The sequence below is a fragment of the Dicentrarchus labrax genome, unplaced genomic scaffold (genome assembly GCF_905237075.1).
Source record: "Dicentrarchus labrax unplaced genomic scaffold, dlabrax2021, whole genome shotgun sequence".
In the NCBI taxonomy this organism is placed as follows: domain Eukaryota; kingdom Metazoa; phylum Chordata; class Actinopteri; family Moronidae; genus Dicentrarchus; species Dicentrarchus labrax.
Window position 1 is genome coordinate 32,226,321 of NW_026136704.1, and position 14,309 is coordinate 32,240,629.

At 39.3% G+C, this 14,309-nt stretch overlaps 2 protein-coding genes across 5 annotated transcripts in view; both read right to left on the reverse strand.

Moving 5' to 3' along the window:
• capns1b (calpain, small subunit 1 b) overlaps positions 1 to 14,309 on the reverse strand; it is a 161,682-nt gene that overhangs the window by 117,972 nt on the left and 29,401 nt on the right. The gene's annotated exons all lie outside the window — the stretch shown is intronic.
• The window catches only part of si:ch211-137a8.2 (uncharacterized protein LOC777613 homolog), a 33,154-nt gene that overhangs the window by 14,017 nt on the left and 4,828 nt on the right, over positions 1 to 14,309 (reverse strand). For 3 of the 4 annotated variants that reach the window (XM_051399651.1, XM_051399655.1, XM_051399652.1), the window contains exons 2-4: positions 2,804 to 2,995; positions 2,024 to 2,174; positions 199 to 381 (exon numbers count right to left, since the gene is read on the reverse strand). In XM_051399651.1, the coding sequence (XP_051255611.1) occupies positions 199 to 381; positions 2,024 to 2,174; positions 2,804 to 2,970 (501 nt within the window). In that variant the 5' untranslated portion in view covers positions 2,971 to 2,995. The remainder of the gene's footprint in view (positions 1 to 198; positions 382 to 2,023; positions 2,175 to 2,803; positions 2,996 to 14,309) is intronic. The other variant, XM_051399654.1, reaches the window with a different exon arrangement.

The window sequence follows — 14,309 nt, forward strand, 5'->3', positions numbered from 1 at the left end:
AAATGAGCTGACTTCCGACTTGATTTATGAGCTCAGTAAACAAAAACAATACAGTAAAAACACAAAAAAAAACAAAATACAAAAACAATACAGCAAAAATAAAAAACATGAAAATGCACAAAAACACGTTAAAAATCACAAAAATTACAGAAGAAATACAATAAAAACAGTTTACGTTTTATTAGGAGGAATTCTGACCTTCAGTCGCCCGGTGATGGATTCCAGTTTGGTGTTCACGTCGTCCCACCGCCGCCCGCACTCCCTCGCCGACGCCAGCAGCCGAGCCTGCATGGCGCCCTGGAACAGCCGAGTCAGCGTTCGATTCCTCCGAGACAGATCGTCCAACTGGACAAGGCGACCTCCCGCCTCGCGCCGCAGTCGCTGAAAACAACAAGAGCAAGAGGACTTCATTACCCATAAATCCTGTTGGGCAATAAATAACTTTAAAAAATCAGTTTTTTCTTCTGTTGAGTCCTGATACTCAAAACTAATTAAACTTAAATCAACGTACAAAATGTGTGCAGAGAGTTTGATAATAGTTGGGCTGTAACTAACAACTTTTTGTCCATTCGCTATCATTCAATCTATTAATTAATGAATGAATCTACATATTAATCAATTAATCCTGTTCTTTGAGCCAGAAAATAGTGAAAAATCCTTTTTATTGGCCCAAAATATTCAGTTTATGATCATATTTGACAAAGAAATGCATTTAATCCGAAGAGATCACAAAATGAGGATTTCTCCCTGAAAAAAAACAAACTATCAATTATCAATATTCCTCTTCTGTCAATCCACTAATCAATTAATTGACTTATCGGTGCAGTTACAGTCTCACTCTACTCACCTGGAGCTTCTACTTAAACATTAAAAACTGAGATCCCAGGACAGACTGACGTATATTGTATATTTTTATACAAATAAAAAGATAAATTAATGTTTTACATTCGCCGAATTTACAAGTGGAGACAAATAATTCAGAATTGTTTCACAAAGTTTATAAAGTTTCTTCAGATACAAAAACCCAAAATCTTTTTTAGGTTTTTTAGATTTTTTAAGGGAGTCTGGGGCTAATTTGACACTATATGAGGATGAGGATAATAAGAATATATTAAATGTACCAGATGTAAATGTAAAGGCGAGATCTGACCAGATAACGCGTTTATAACATTAATAACTAATGTGAGCAACTCATTTATACACAGAGTCGCCTACACCGGGACAAATGGACATATAATGGAATATTTATTTATACAAATAAAGGAATAACTTATTACATTTGCCGAATTCACCAGAGGGGGCGTATAATTAAGAATATGTCGTAGAAAGAGTTACACAATGTTTATAAAGTGTCCTCTGACAGAAAAACTGCAGTCTGGGGCTGATTTACCACAACCTCAAACGCCTCACGCACAGGCTTTTAAAAAAGGCATTTTAATACCAGGTGTTCTTTATATTTATGTTTAGCTTTGCAGATTTTTGTGCTCGTTCCTCGGCTGCACCAACCAGCAGTGACTGATACTGGAATAAAATCCTCCTGTGTGTGCCGGAGCTGCAGAGGAAGATTGGTGTGGATCAGATTTCCCAGCAGTGACCGAGCTGACAGCAGAATTTCATTTGGACAAACGAGGAGAATCTACAGCTGCTCAGTCGGTCGGGGACGGACGCTCCCGCTCAAACTTACTGATTTAAAACGACTGGATTTACACATCAGTGCTGCGGCTTTACGACCGGCTGACAGATATTTACGCTCGCCTGGATTATGTCTTTAACCCACCACTGAACTTTAGCCCGACTGCACTCTAACCCCGGTTGGTCTTTCTCTGACGGCGCCGCCACAAAGAAAATATATGAACACTCTTTAAAATTTAAAAAGATACGAGGTTTTAATGAATGATTAGATAGAAATTAGAGTTTGCTTCCTTTATTTCCTGTAAAAACAAGCAGCTATGAATAGATTCTTTTGGCCTAAATTGTTAAAGTAAATTCATCCTTGGGACCAGTAATCTCTCAGTTTCCTCACCTCAAACCTCCTCAGTTCCTCCTTCGCAGTGACATAGGTGACGTGGGCGGGGTTATGGGAACTGACAGTCTGCTCGGCCAATCGCAGCCAGGCGTCCAGGTGGGCGTGTTCTTTCATAAACTCGTGCCAGAGGACCCACCTCCTCTCCAGCCTGGAAAGACAGAGAAAGTCAAACAGCTTTTTACCAGAATTAGGTCCCATTGTTAGGACACTGGGATATTCAGGCCCGAACAGACCCGAGCCCGAACCATGGCAGCGGTTTTGGGACACAACCTGAACCCAAATGTTTAATAATAATTTAAACGGTTTATTTCAAGCTTGTATGCAATATTATCTCATACGAATTACAGCAGTTTCGGGCCCGGGACCCGAATTTCTGTTTAAAAACAAGCTACATTGTGATTATTATATTTGTATATAAGGAAAACTATTATAAAAATGAATAAGTAACAGATACAGTCATATGCATTATTAATAAAATGTTAAATATATATTTTTAAAATGAGCCCCGACCTATCAGCATCAGTTCGGGGCCTGAACCAAACCTGAATTTACGCTTTAAAAAAAAATTATAATAATTTAAATAGTTTATTAGAAGCTAACGTAAACTACATTGTGAATATTATATATGAGAATTATTAGAAATTTTATTTAAAACAAACAAATAAATACAGTTGCAATATTAATAAAAAAATTAATTTATATATTTTTTTAAATTCAACGCCGTTTATTCGTCTTTAGTGTCCGGCATCAAGAACTCATGAGGATCCGTCCACTCACTGTCCACATCCCTGCAGGTCTTCATCCTGGTTCCAGCTGCCGTCCTCCTCTTCATCCTCTTCGTCCTCCTCCGGCGGAGACTCGGTCAGATCCAGAATCAGCTCCACATCCATCACTTCCTCTCCGTCACTTCCTGAAGAGGGCGGGTCTGCTGGGACTCGGGGCATCCTGACATCACGGGACCTTCACCTGCTGAGGGACGCGATAGAGACTTTATTTAAAGTAATTTATTATTATAATAATAATAATAATACTATAATAATGTTTTTATACACGGTCCTCAGTTAATAAAGATGAATTTAAAACAGGAGAGGTACCAGGGCGCCCTGAAATCTGAATCTGAATCTACTCTTTAATTTTCTGATGTTGATGTTTTTCATATTTATTTGATAGTGATTTTTTTATTTTGTTGAAAAAGATTAAAGAGACATTAAAGTTGTAAAATGTGTCACTCTGCAGACATTTTGTCATGTTTTTTTTATCAGTTTGAGGTCATTGATGTTTAGTTGATATTCTGCACTCAATGCTCCTCAAAGTCCAATGAACTTATAAAGTCTAGTCATAGATGAAAACATGAACATGTGCTCCATTATACTGTAGTACCGTAGATTGATAGGCGTATTCTTCATTAGTTTGTATTATTATTATTATATTTCATATTTAAATTAAAAATGTGAAAGTTTTAGGTTAGTTTTTATTAAACTTAATTAATTTTAGTGTTTTTTAATCACAATATGGGGCTTATGTGATAAATTGTGTTGACATGGACTAAATTTAAAGACATTTCCTGCATATTTGTATATCAATTAAGTTGGTTTTATAAGTAATTTTTAATTTTCACTTTAGTTTTAGTGAACAATAACTAATAACTGGCTGCACATTCAACCCTGGCGGACGTCAACATTTAAACAAAACCAACTTCAACGTGTTTGAGTCTTTGCTGCTGGAGGAAAGCAAACAAATCCGAAATCCTCCGAGCAGAGAGACCTCGCACACACACACACACACACACACACACACGCACACGACACACACACAGATTTACATGAGCGAGGACAAATCTTTCATTCAGTGTGTCGCTCTCGCTCTGTGTGTAATTATCTCCTGATTTACAGACGCAGCAGCTGATCTCACAGCCGACGCTCCTTTGAAATCCTCCGTCCACAACAAAACGTTTTACACGCCAAAGTAAATAAATAAATAAATAAATAAATACAGCTTTTGGAAAACGTATTGCCGCTCACACGGAGACACTGTGGTCATTAATGTTTCACACTGCAGAATCCATGTTGTTGGTTGAAAACTGAAGATATTTTGAGGTTTTCTTGTTGTTTCAGTGCTGATGGATGTGAAAATCAAGCGTTAACCTCTGCGGCTGCAAATGACGCCAACACTGAAGAAACAAGAACCTGCAGTTCCTCTAACAGCCACTAGAGGCTGGCTCCAGCAGTGAGTCAGTCTCCATAAGGCTCCATATTAAACTGCAGAATAAATTAAATTAAATTATATTAAGGATTAAAGTTATTAATAATTTGTTGTTTGACGACCAGAGAGACGAAGAACACGCCGCTCTGATCCATAATCAGCTTATACAGTAGTTATTGTTAATGTGAGTTTATCTTCATTTTAAAACACTTCTATCTCCTCCTCTTCCTTCCTCAGATCAAAAACACTTGTGTGTGTGTGTGTGTGTGTGTGTGTGTGTGTGTGTGTGTGTGTGTGTGTGTGTGTGTGTGTGTGTGTGTGTGTGTCTCTCCACCTGAGATCTTCCAGCCTCTCAGACTCATAAATCAAGCGCTTCCTCCTGCCCCACAGGAGGCTGATCAGGCCAAGGCCTCATCCTCCAAACTCCCACCTGGGGACTCTGTGTGTGTGTGTGTGTGTGTGTGTGTGTGTGTGTGAGTGTGATGTGTGAGTTACGAGGTCGCTGTCTGTCTGCATCAGTGAGGCTCTTCAGTCCCAATATGTATTGTTTTTATTTAAGGATCAATCACTTTCATTAGTTTAATAAGTTTTAGAAACAATAAATTAAATAATCGCATCATTTAATTTATAATAATAATAATAATTAAATTTATCAGATCGACTTCAGATTTGGCGAGTACATTCTTAAAACCTCCAGGATTAAAAGTTGTGCTACTTATGAGTTTTCAGTGAACGGCGTGGCGTACCCGTGGCGTGGCGTCAAAACTCGACATTTTGCCATACAACAGCTAAAAGCTAACTAAAACAATTTTAAAAAAGCAGCCCCGGCGTCCCGTTTCACTGATATGTATGAAAATCGGTACTCACGTGTATCACTTAAAGATTCACAAAAAAGCCTCTTGGAGCCAAATCCTAAACCCAACAGGAAGTCGGCCATTTGGAATGTAATGTGCAATTTTGGCGTCCTTTTCACCGTTTGTATTTTAATGAATTCCTCCAAGAGAATTCATCAGATCGACTTCAGATTTGGAGAGTTCGATCTAAAGACCTTCACGGTTAAAGGTCGTGATATTTGCTAGCTTTTGATGAATGGCGTGCTCGTGGCGTGGCACCTAAAAAAAACGTTGTTTCCCCGTGACACAGAAACCCTGAACACATCTACATTCACATATTCAGTCATACTTATAACTGGGAACAGGAAGTAAACCAGGAGTGTGTTCATTCACAGATATCAGCTGATAGAAACAAACACACACACACACACACACACACACACACACACACAGTGTCTGTCCTCTTCTGCCCAACAACAATCGACTTCCTCCTCCACAGACAGACAGACAGACGAAGACATTTACCACTTCAGTCTCCAGAGAACAAACATTAATATGAACATCTGTTGAACATGTGCACACACACACACACACACACACACACACACACACTGCAGTTTCCCCAGTGAGCTGAAAGTGTGAATGGATCTGTCGATGAGTCACCAGCTGCTGCAGCTCAGGGCTGAATAACACTGTAACACACACACAGACACAGACACACAAAACAACACACACAGACACAGACACAACACACACACACACTATGGATTTTATTTTTTCATTCATTCTTTGACTCTTAACTTCAGGTCTCTGTTGAGGTATTAAAGAGTCCTGATGAGGAAGGTCACTGAGTTCTTGTCCTCTCTCTGTCTGAGCAAATATGAAAGGATGATTTAATTATAATAAAATAATAAAGTTTTCATGTATAGTCGATTATAAATGAACCAAACTCTTAAAGTGGACCAACGGGAGAGAGACTGAACTGGATTAAAGATCATTTCTATATTAAATGGAACTAAAATAATGTTTCTAGAGCCGCAACAGTAAAGTTTAGATCATATAAACTCAACAATAACTCAAACAGATGTATTATAATGTATATTCGGTGCATCGTCACTCATAAAACGATGGTTTCATGTGTGTGAAGGTGTGTTTTAATCTTAATTTCTGGTTAAATAATCCCGTCTATCACTGTGTTAGCATCCTATTATAATTCATCTTCTATAACCGGACTCGTTACGCTGCTGCCGGTGACGCCACCGCTGTTTTATAACCACCACAGAGGAAGTTCCCTCCTCGCTGCCGCTCTGCGCAGTTCCCCAAAATGTCAGACTGTTCCTTTAAACTGCCCCAGAGTGAATGCAAAGCATCAACAGGTCTGTGTCTGGTAGTTTTCCATGAAGAGGGAAGATTTGAATAACACACACACACACACACACACACACACACACACACACACACACACACACACACACACACACACACACACACACACACACACACACACACACACACACACACACACACACACACACACACACACACACACACACACACACACACACACACACACACACACACACACACACACACAGACACACAGACACACAGAAACACCAGCTGAGCCAGACAGACAAAAAAATAAAAGATCCCTTCGATGGTATTGGACAAACGAGCTGGCAGCGACGTCTGATTGGCTGCAATGATTGACGCTTTATCATCATATGATTACTGAGTGTGTGTGTGTGTGTGTGTGTGAGACCTCTGTGACTTTGATAACCATCTCAGAAACATCTGAGTGGACGAATGTTTCCACTGTGTGTCGACGTATTAAAGCTGCACAGTTTGAACAATCTGCTGTAAAGCTTTATGGTTCAGTGCCGGAGCGACGAGGGCTGAGGACCTGGTGGCGGTGGCGGCGGCGGCAGAGATGTTGTTTTTCTGGTGCTCTGGGGTTTGATGTGACGATTGGTGCATTTATAATGTCAGTAAATAAAAGGTTAAAGTTCACAAGCCTGCTCACGTAAACACATAAATTAATTAAAAGTTCACACTGGAGCTTCACAATTAATCCAGATATTAACAATATGTTTTAATAAAAAAGGTAAATGAGCAGCGTTATAATGACGAACTGTAGAGCTGCAGAGAATCTGATTAATTAATCTTTACACACACATATTTGTTTGTATATTAAAGTTTAATACTGTTAATTCATTTAGAAAATCATATAAAATTACAGTATAAAGTATTTGTGTAATTTTAATGTATTAGTTAGTTAACTGACAGATATGTTGAAGAACTACTATAAACTATAAATGTTGTGTATCAGTGTATAAGCATTGGTAAACTGTCCAAATACAGTTGTTATCAGTGTAAACAGCAATAATTACTGTAATCTCACAGATAATGACTTTTATTACACTTCTATAACTTTTAACATTCACATTAAAATAATAACAATCCAATAATAACAGCACTCTGCTGTAAATGTTAGTCTGATTATTGTATTATAGCAGAGTTCACCTGGATTTATAGAGCACTGGTTTTATTGTGTAAATATCTTTAATTAAACATTAAAAAGATAAACACAATCAAAGCTAAAAAATGTATTTTAATAACAGTTACAGTTATTTTCTGTTATTTTACAGTTATTTTCTGTTATTTTACAGTATTATTTTGGCATCCAGCTGCAGGAATATGACCATTTCTCCTTCCTCGGTCCAGATGTTTGATACCAGCACATTTCTCTACATTACATAATGTTTAATGTCTCTGCAGCCGGCGGGAACCAGAGGAGGAAGCTCATCTATTAAGACTCGTCCCCTCTGAGCTGATGAGGATATCACCTCCTCTGCTGTCGGGGCAGGAGACGAAGCAAAGTCGCGTTATTAAGATTAAGAAAGTGTCTTTTTGTTGGAGCTGATGTTGATCTGGAGGCTCAGAGACTCATTTAAATAATATCTGTGTCCCGAGAGAGAAACCTGACAGTGGCGGTTAAAGAAGGCGGAGCTCCGTTTACAGAGTTCTGCAGTCTGTTAGCTGTTAGCCACATTGTTACCATACACTGTTTAGATCTTGGAGCTTTTTAACTCTAGATTTGAACCCGATGAAGGATTTTAGTTTTATCAGACGTCTGGATCTTAAGTTATCAGAGAAACAAGCTGAGCCAACGTTAGCAGCAGCGGTGCATTTTCTTATACGACCTTTAAAGCTGTACGTTGTAGCGTCTTTAAGCTCCTGGCTCCAACAACTACCTCAGGTCGTCACATATAAACCTAAAATCTTGATTCACATGTTCCCTGAATGGTTTCCAGATGTCTCTCTCTCTCTCTCTCTCTGTCTCTCTCTCGTGTGCTTTTTATCTCCATGACCTGAAGTTGTTGAGAGGACGAGATGATTAACGCCGGTATGACAGAAACGACACTTTTGGTGGTCACGCGGCGGCCATGAAAGCTCCGGTTTCAGGTTTCTGTGTGTTCCCTCGCCGAGGAGGAGGAGGAGGGATGATTAACTTTGTCTCAGGACACAGACGTTATTTTAATCAGTCTTGGTTCTAATAGTCTTAACTTCCTCTCACCTTCATCACCTCCTCGGCTGAATATCACTTTCCCTCTCAAGCAGCCGCGCTCTAATAGGAGCCATTCATCTCTTTTTCCTCGCCGCTGAAGCTTTCGGGGAGTGATGCATTTCATTGCTTTTCCTTACAGCGTTTTCCCAAACTTGCACCCGCTGACCTGCTTTTTCTCTCTGTGTGCACAATATGCTCGCCGCCAGTTTGACTGGAGTTTTCCAAAAGTGAAGGTCACAAACTAAATTAAAATGTCACCTTGTTTGCCAGCGCATGCAGGAGTATGTACGGTTAATGCTGGTTTCATCCTGCATGATTAGCTGGGAATAATTCTGACAGTCAACCTGGGTTCAAATCTTAAAAGGTTAAATATATATATCAGCATCTCAAACCAAAACAACAGGTTCCCACCAGACTCCATTGACAAAACTAGTAATTTTACCAACCAGATAATCCTTAAAACACACTGCAAACTGGAGTTACACTAAATACACTTTAAGTTTATCCGCTAACAGTAGTTGTTGTTTGTTCCACTAACAGTAGTTGTTGTTGTTGTTTGTTCCACTAACAGTAGTTGTTGTTTGTTCCACTAACAGTAGTTGTTGTTTGTTCCACTAACAGTAGTTGTTGTTGTTTGTTCCACTAACAGTAGTTGTTGTTGTTGTTTGTTCCACTAACAGTAGTCGTTGTTGTTGTTTGTTCCACTAACAGTAGTTGTTGTTGTTGTTTGTTCCACTAACAGTAGTCGTTGTTGTTGTTTGTTCCACTAACAGTAGTCGTTGTTGTTTGTTCCACTAACAGTAGTCGTTGTTGTTTGTTCCACTAACAGTAGTCGTTGTTGTTTGTTCCACTAACAGTAGTCGTTGTTGTTGTTTGTTCCACTAACAGTAGTCGTTGTTGTTTGTTCCACTAACAGTAGTCGTTGTTGTTTGTTCCACTAACAGTAGTCGTTGTTGTTTGTTCCACTAACAGTAGTTGTTGTTGTTTGTTCCACTAACAGTAGTTGTTGTTGTTTGTTCCACTAACAGTAGTTGTTGTTGTTTGTTCCACTAACAGTAGTTGTTGTTGTTTGTTCCACTAACAGTTGTTGTTGTTGTTTGTTCCACTGACAGACTCAGGTTGTTATTGTCAGTGTCTGACAGCATTATGGAAAGGATCCCTACAGAGATAGACCTTTAGTTTAACCACAAACAGCCGTAATATCACTATCAGTCTGAGGGTGTAAAGTAGTTTTTCCCCTCACTTTAACCTCATTATTATTACCTTTGGCCTCATATAATATCAACACCTGTAACATTGTTTACTTCTATATTTAGCTAAGAGTTCATTGTTTATCTTATACTGTATTTTTTTATACCTCTTTTATTTTCTATTTATTTTCTATATAAGTGTTTTTAAGCAGCTGGAAATTCAATTTCCTTGAGGGAGTCTTCCAAAAGGGATCAATAAAGTGAAGTCTAAGTCTAAGTCTACTATATATTATATAAATAAAAGACAGAAACTGACTAATATTTAAAGTGAAATAATGGTTTTTTATTCTTTAATTCTGCCTAATGTCGCTCTCGGTGAAACCAGGAAGTCAAACCGAAAGCACGTCAGGACAACAACAACAAACAGAGCCGATGTTACTTTTACTGAAATGAAAAAAGGATGTGATGAAGGAATCGTGTGCATTGCCCTTGAGGCTGTAATGAAAGTGAATTTACGTTTAATCCCACTCCAATTTAAACCTAATCCTGACCACAAAACTAAACTCTCCCCGCGTCCTCTCGTCTTTTCCAACCTTGTGAGGACTCAGCATAAACACAGAGCAGCTGCGTGTGTCGCTGTGCAGTAACAGAAGGTCGGTTGCTCCTCTGTCTCCTCCGCTGTCACAGACTCTCCTCCTCTTCCTCCTCCTCTTCCTCCTCCCTGACACATCCTGTCCTTACAGTAACGGTTACCTTTAGGACGTCACCGCCTGCAGCATCCGAGGTCGACCGGCCTCAAAATGAACCAGTTCTGAGGTCCCGTTGGCCACAACAACGTGCAGTTTATTAACAAAAAAACTGAATTAAAACTGTTCTCCTGACTTCCAGCGGTTGACCTTATATTAAAGCTAAAATCCCTCCTTTGCTAATCCCAACATAATATATTTAAAGCTTCTATATTTAACTTTAAGAAAAACGTTGTTAATAGCGACACCAGTGGCCGTTTAGTGAACTGCGGTTATCTACAGTCTGTAGCTCCAACGCCAGAAACCACATTTTTTCTAGCGACAACGCCAGCGAGAGACAACCACAATCAGACAGCATCGTCCACAAGCTTTGCAGCAACGTTAGCGGTTTACTGTGATACATTCAACAGCCCCAGTTTGGAAACTTGGGTAACGGAAGATCTTTGGAGAAAAACTTTCACATTTTCCCCAAATCTCTTCTCTTTCTCTGTCCTTGTCCTGCTCCTTTCACTATCTGCTCCTCCTCCTCCTCCTCCTCCTCTTCCTCCACCACCTCCTCCTCCTGCCCCCAGAGTCAGTCCATTGTCTCATCTGGACAAAAGGAGGCAGGCAGGGAACAAACAGCCTTTCTGTCCTCCTCAGAGAGAGACAGACAGACAGAGAGACAGAAAGACGATGGGGTGATACCCGATCTTAACTATGTAATTACGTAGAGAAGTTTTGGGGGTGATGGAAGAAATGGAGACGGAGATATTTTACAAATCATCCCGAATTTAACTGACAAAGAGCCAGAGGGGGAAACAGAAACTCAATATGTATAATATTATACCGGTTAGTGATATTCTATAGCAACGCCATTGTGACGCTTTAAAGAAATACAAACAAACAAGAGAGGTTTTCTGAGTTTAGCTCCTGTAACTCCGCAGGCCGCCACAAGATGGCGTAATTAAAAGAGCGGTGACAATCCGTCATGTGACTTAAACGTCACAACTTATTCTGAAAGGTGATATAAAAATGTCATTTTAACCCTTTAAGATCACATCCTTAGTTATGTTGTTCCCATATTTAACAATTTATGCTCAGTTTCTTTGTGTTTTTATATTAAAATCCAATCATTGTGTCTTCCTGTAAAACTAAAATGTGACGCATGATTACGTCAGCATGAACTAACTGATTTCAACCAATAATATCCTCACATTCACCCGTCAATCAATCTTCAACTGTTGTGGAAAAAACAAATTGATGCCATTTAACATTTTCCATCAACTTTTTTTATGCGTATTTTGAAGTTCATAAAAATACACTGATGCACAAATTCGAAGGTTTGACAGCCAGAATCTATTCACAGCCACACACATTTGTCCTGAGATGTTAAAGGCTAAAGGAAGTTAATACAGTCTGGAAGTGGATAAAAGAAAGCGTAATATGAGCCACAGTTCAACTCAAACACCAGTTCTTCTGTGTGTGAAACAGTACAAAGCTGTTTCGGTGAAATGTGAGTCTGTTTCCTCCAACGTGGGCCCAAAATATCTGAAGAACACTTCAGGACACTTTGAGACTCCAGCTTTATTCTCTGTTTTCATGCCTTTAATGTTAATTTGAAGTTAATACAAATCAATAACATAATACTGAAAACTATCATCTGTTTATTTTTCATATTATTGATCTAAATGTGCCAAAATATGAATACATTTATTTAATTTTTCCCTCTTGTGCTGACTGTTTATGTGAACATGCAGCCAATTAACAGTCTAATATTGACAATAATAACTTCTAACTAAGTTACTTTTTCACATCCTCACAAAAGCCTCTCGGACCCCAAACCCAACAGCAAGTCGGCCATTTAGGATTTAGTGGTCATTTTCGGCAATTTTGCACATTTTATTTTATGAACTCCTCGTGGCGAATTTATCGGATTGAATCCAAAATTGGTGAGCACACCCTAAAGAAGTTCACGATGAAAAGTTATCGAAATCTTTGGTTTTCACCAAAAGGTGCGTCCGTGGCGAGGCGTCGCATGTCAAAGTTTCGCCAAGAAACAGGAAGTTCTGTGTACCAAACAGGAAGTAAGTTTACTAAAAACAGTTCACTTCCTGCTGCTATATATTGTGGAAAGAGTCCAGTTGAAAAACATTTTATTGATACGTTCAATGTGAACATTGTCTGACTTTACAGACACATTATAGATTCAGATTCAGATTACGCCCGGCCCCGAACAGGAAACAGCCAACACGAACACGATGTCAGTTTTAATGATGAAGTGACAACAAGTGTCTCTTCTTCAGCCCTTAATTAAAATAAAAAAAGGTGCCAGATGCTTTTGTTTTCTTGATTTCCCTCCAAATCACAGCATCAAACGGCACCGAGGCCACTGGAGGCTGATTTGTTCACAGTTATTATGGTCCTTTCTTAAAAATTAATGAGGCGATGATGTGTCGATTTCCACCTTTAATGGAGCACGAACAGCACTTTATAAATCACAATAATCATATTTGTCCTGGGGGAAGCTCTCAGTACAGAACAATAAGTTGTTAACTTTACTCAGACGAGGTTCCTAAAATGCTTAAAAACCTCAAATTCTTCCTTTAAACACCACAACGGCACAAAAACAGCAGTCTTAACATTTCTCAGTTTTGGTTTATAAGAGCAAATCGGACAGATATGACTTTATAATTCCAAGCTCAGCGATTATGTCAAATTTGGTTTCAGGCTGAACGGGACTTTAAAATTTCTAAAGGTGTCAGAGGAGCCTTTTTTTACTGAGCAGATCTTAATCTCGTGACCCAAATACGTCGCCGTTTCTCCCGGAGATTTGAATGTTAAACTAACTAATCTGGAAGTGGCGTCACGAGGCGGCGGAGTGCAGTGATTTATACGCACTGAAAGGAAAGTGTCTGAGTTCGGGATAAGCACAGAGGATCACGGAGAGGAAGAGGAGGACGCCAACTCAAAACCAGAGAGTGGAGGAAGAGTGACGACATAGTTTAGACTCTGATAAAGAGATTCGGTCTGAACAGCAGAACCTCAGGATGACGGATCCATTAATGTATTTCTATAAACACTTTAAAGTATTGCATCACAAACGTTAGACTCGCCTGGTTGAGCTGGCTCCGACGTATCGGGACTGTGGATTCGGGTCCGACCTGTGGACCTTTCCTGTCACTCTTTAGCTCTCACCATCAATTAAAGCCCCCAAAAATAGTTTGATTATAATGACAAAATTCAAAAATATCTACAATTTCTGCTCATTTAAGGCAGTTTTTCCCTTTTTGAAAAATATTGCAATGTATTTCACAAGCTTTGCAGTAATGTTAGCTCGGACTTGATGTTGGACTATTTGTTGTGGAGGCTGTCGATTGTTTGTAGACATTAGTGGACTTCTAATTTATGCCTTTGTCGTCATGGTAACGATAATAAACATGTATTTAGCGTTGGTATAGACAGTCTTTGCGTTTTGGTCAAGTTTAGAAAAACATCCCACTTTGAGTGTATATTTATGGAATAACGGGCTGTCGGACAAATTGACTTTCAGTCCAATGGGAGATCAATGGTTCTGGCCCAGTTTGGTCCTGCAGTGGAAGCCGGCTCACTGAGAGTCTTTGTGTTGCAGAGGACTGATGTGCTGCAGGTAACAGCAGCCATAAAGCTGAAGGAAGCAGGCTATTTAATGGTGTAATAACATTATGTGTTGTTATGGCCGTCAGAGGGGACATTAGCCCGCAGATGTTACCTAGCGAAGAGTCA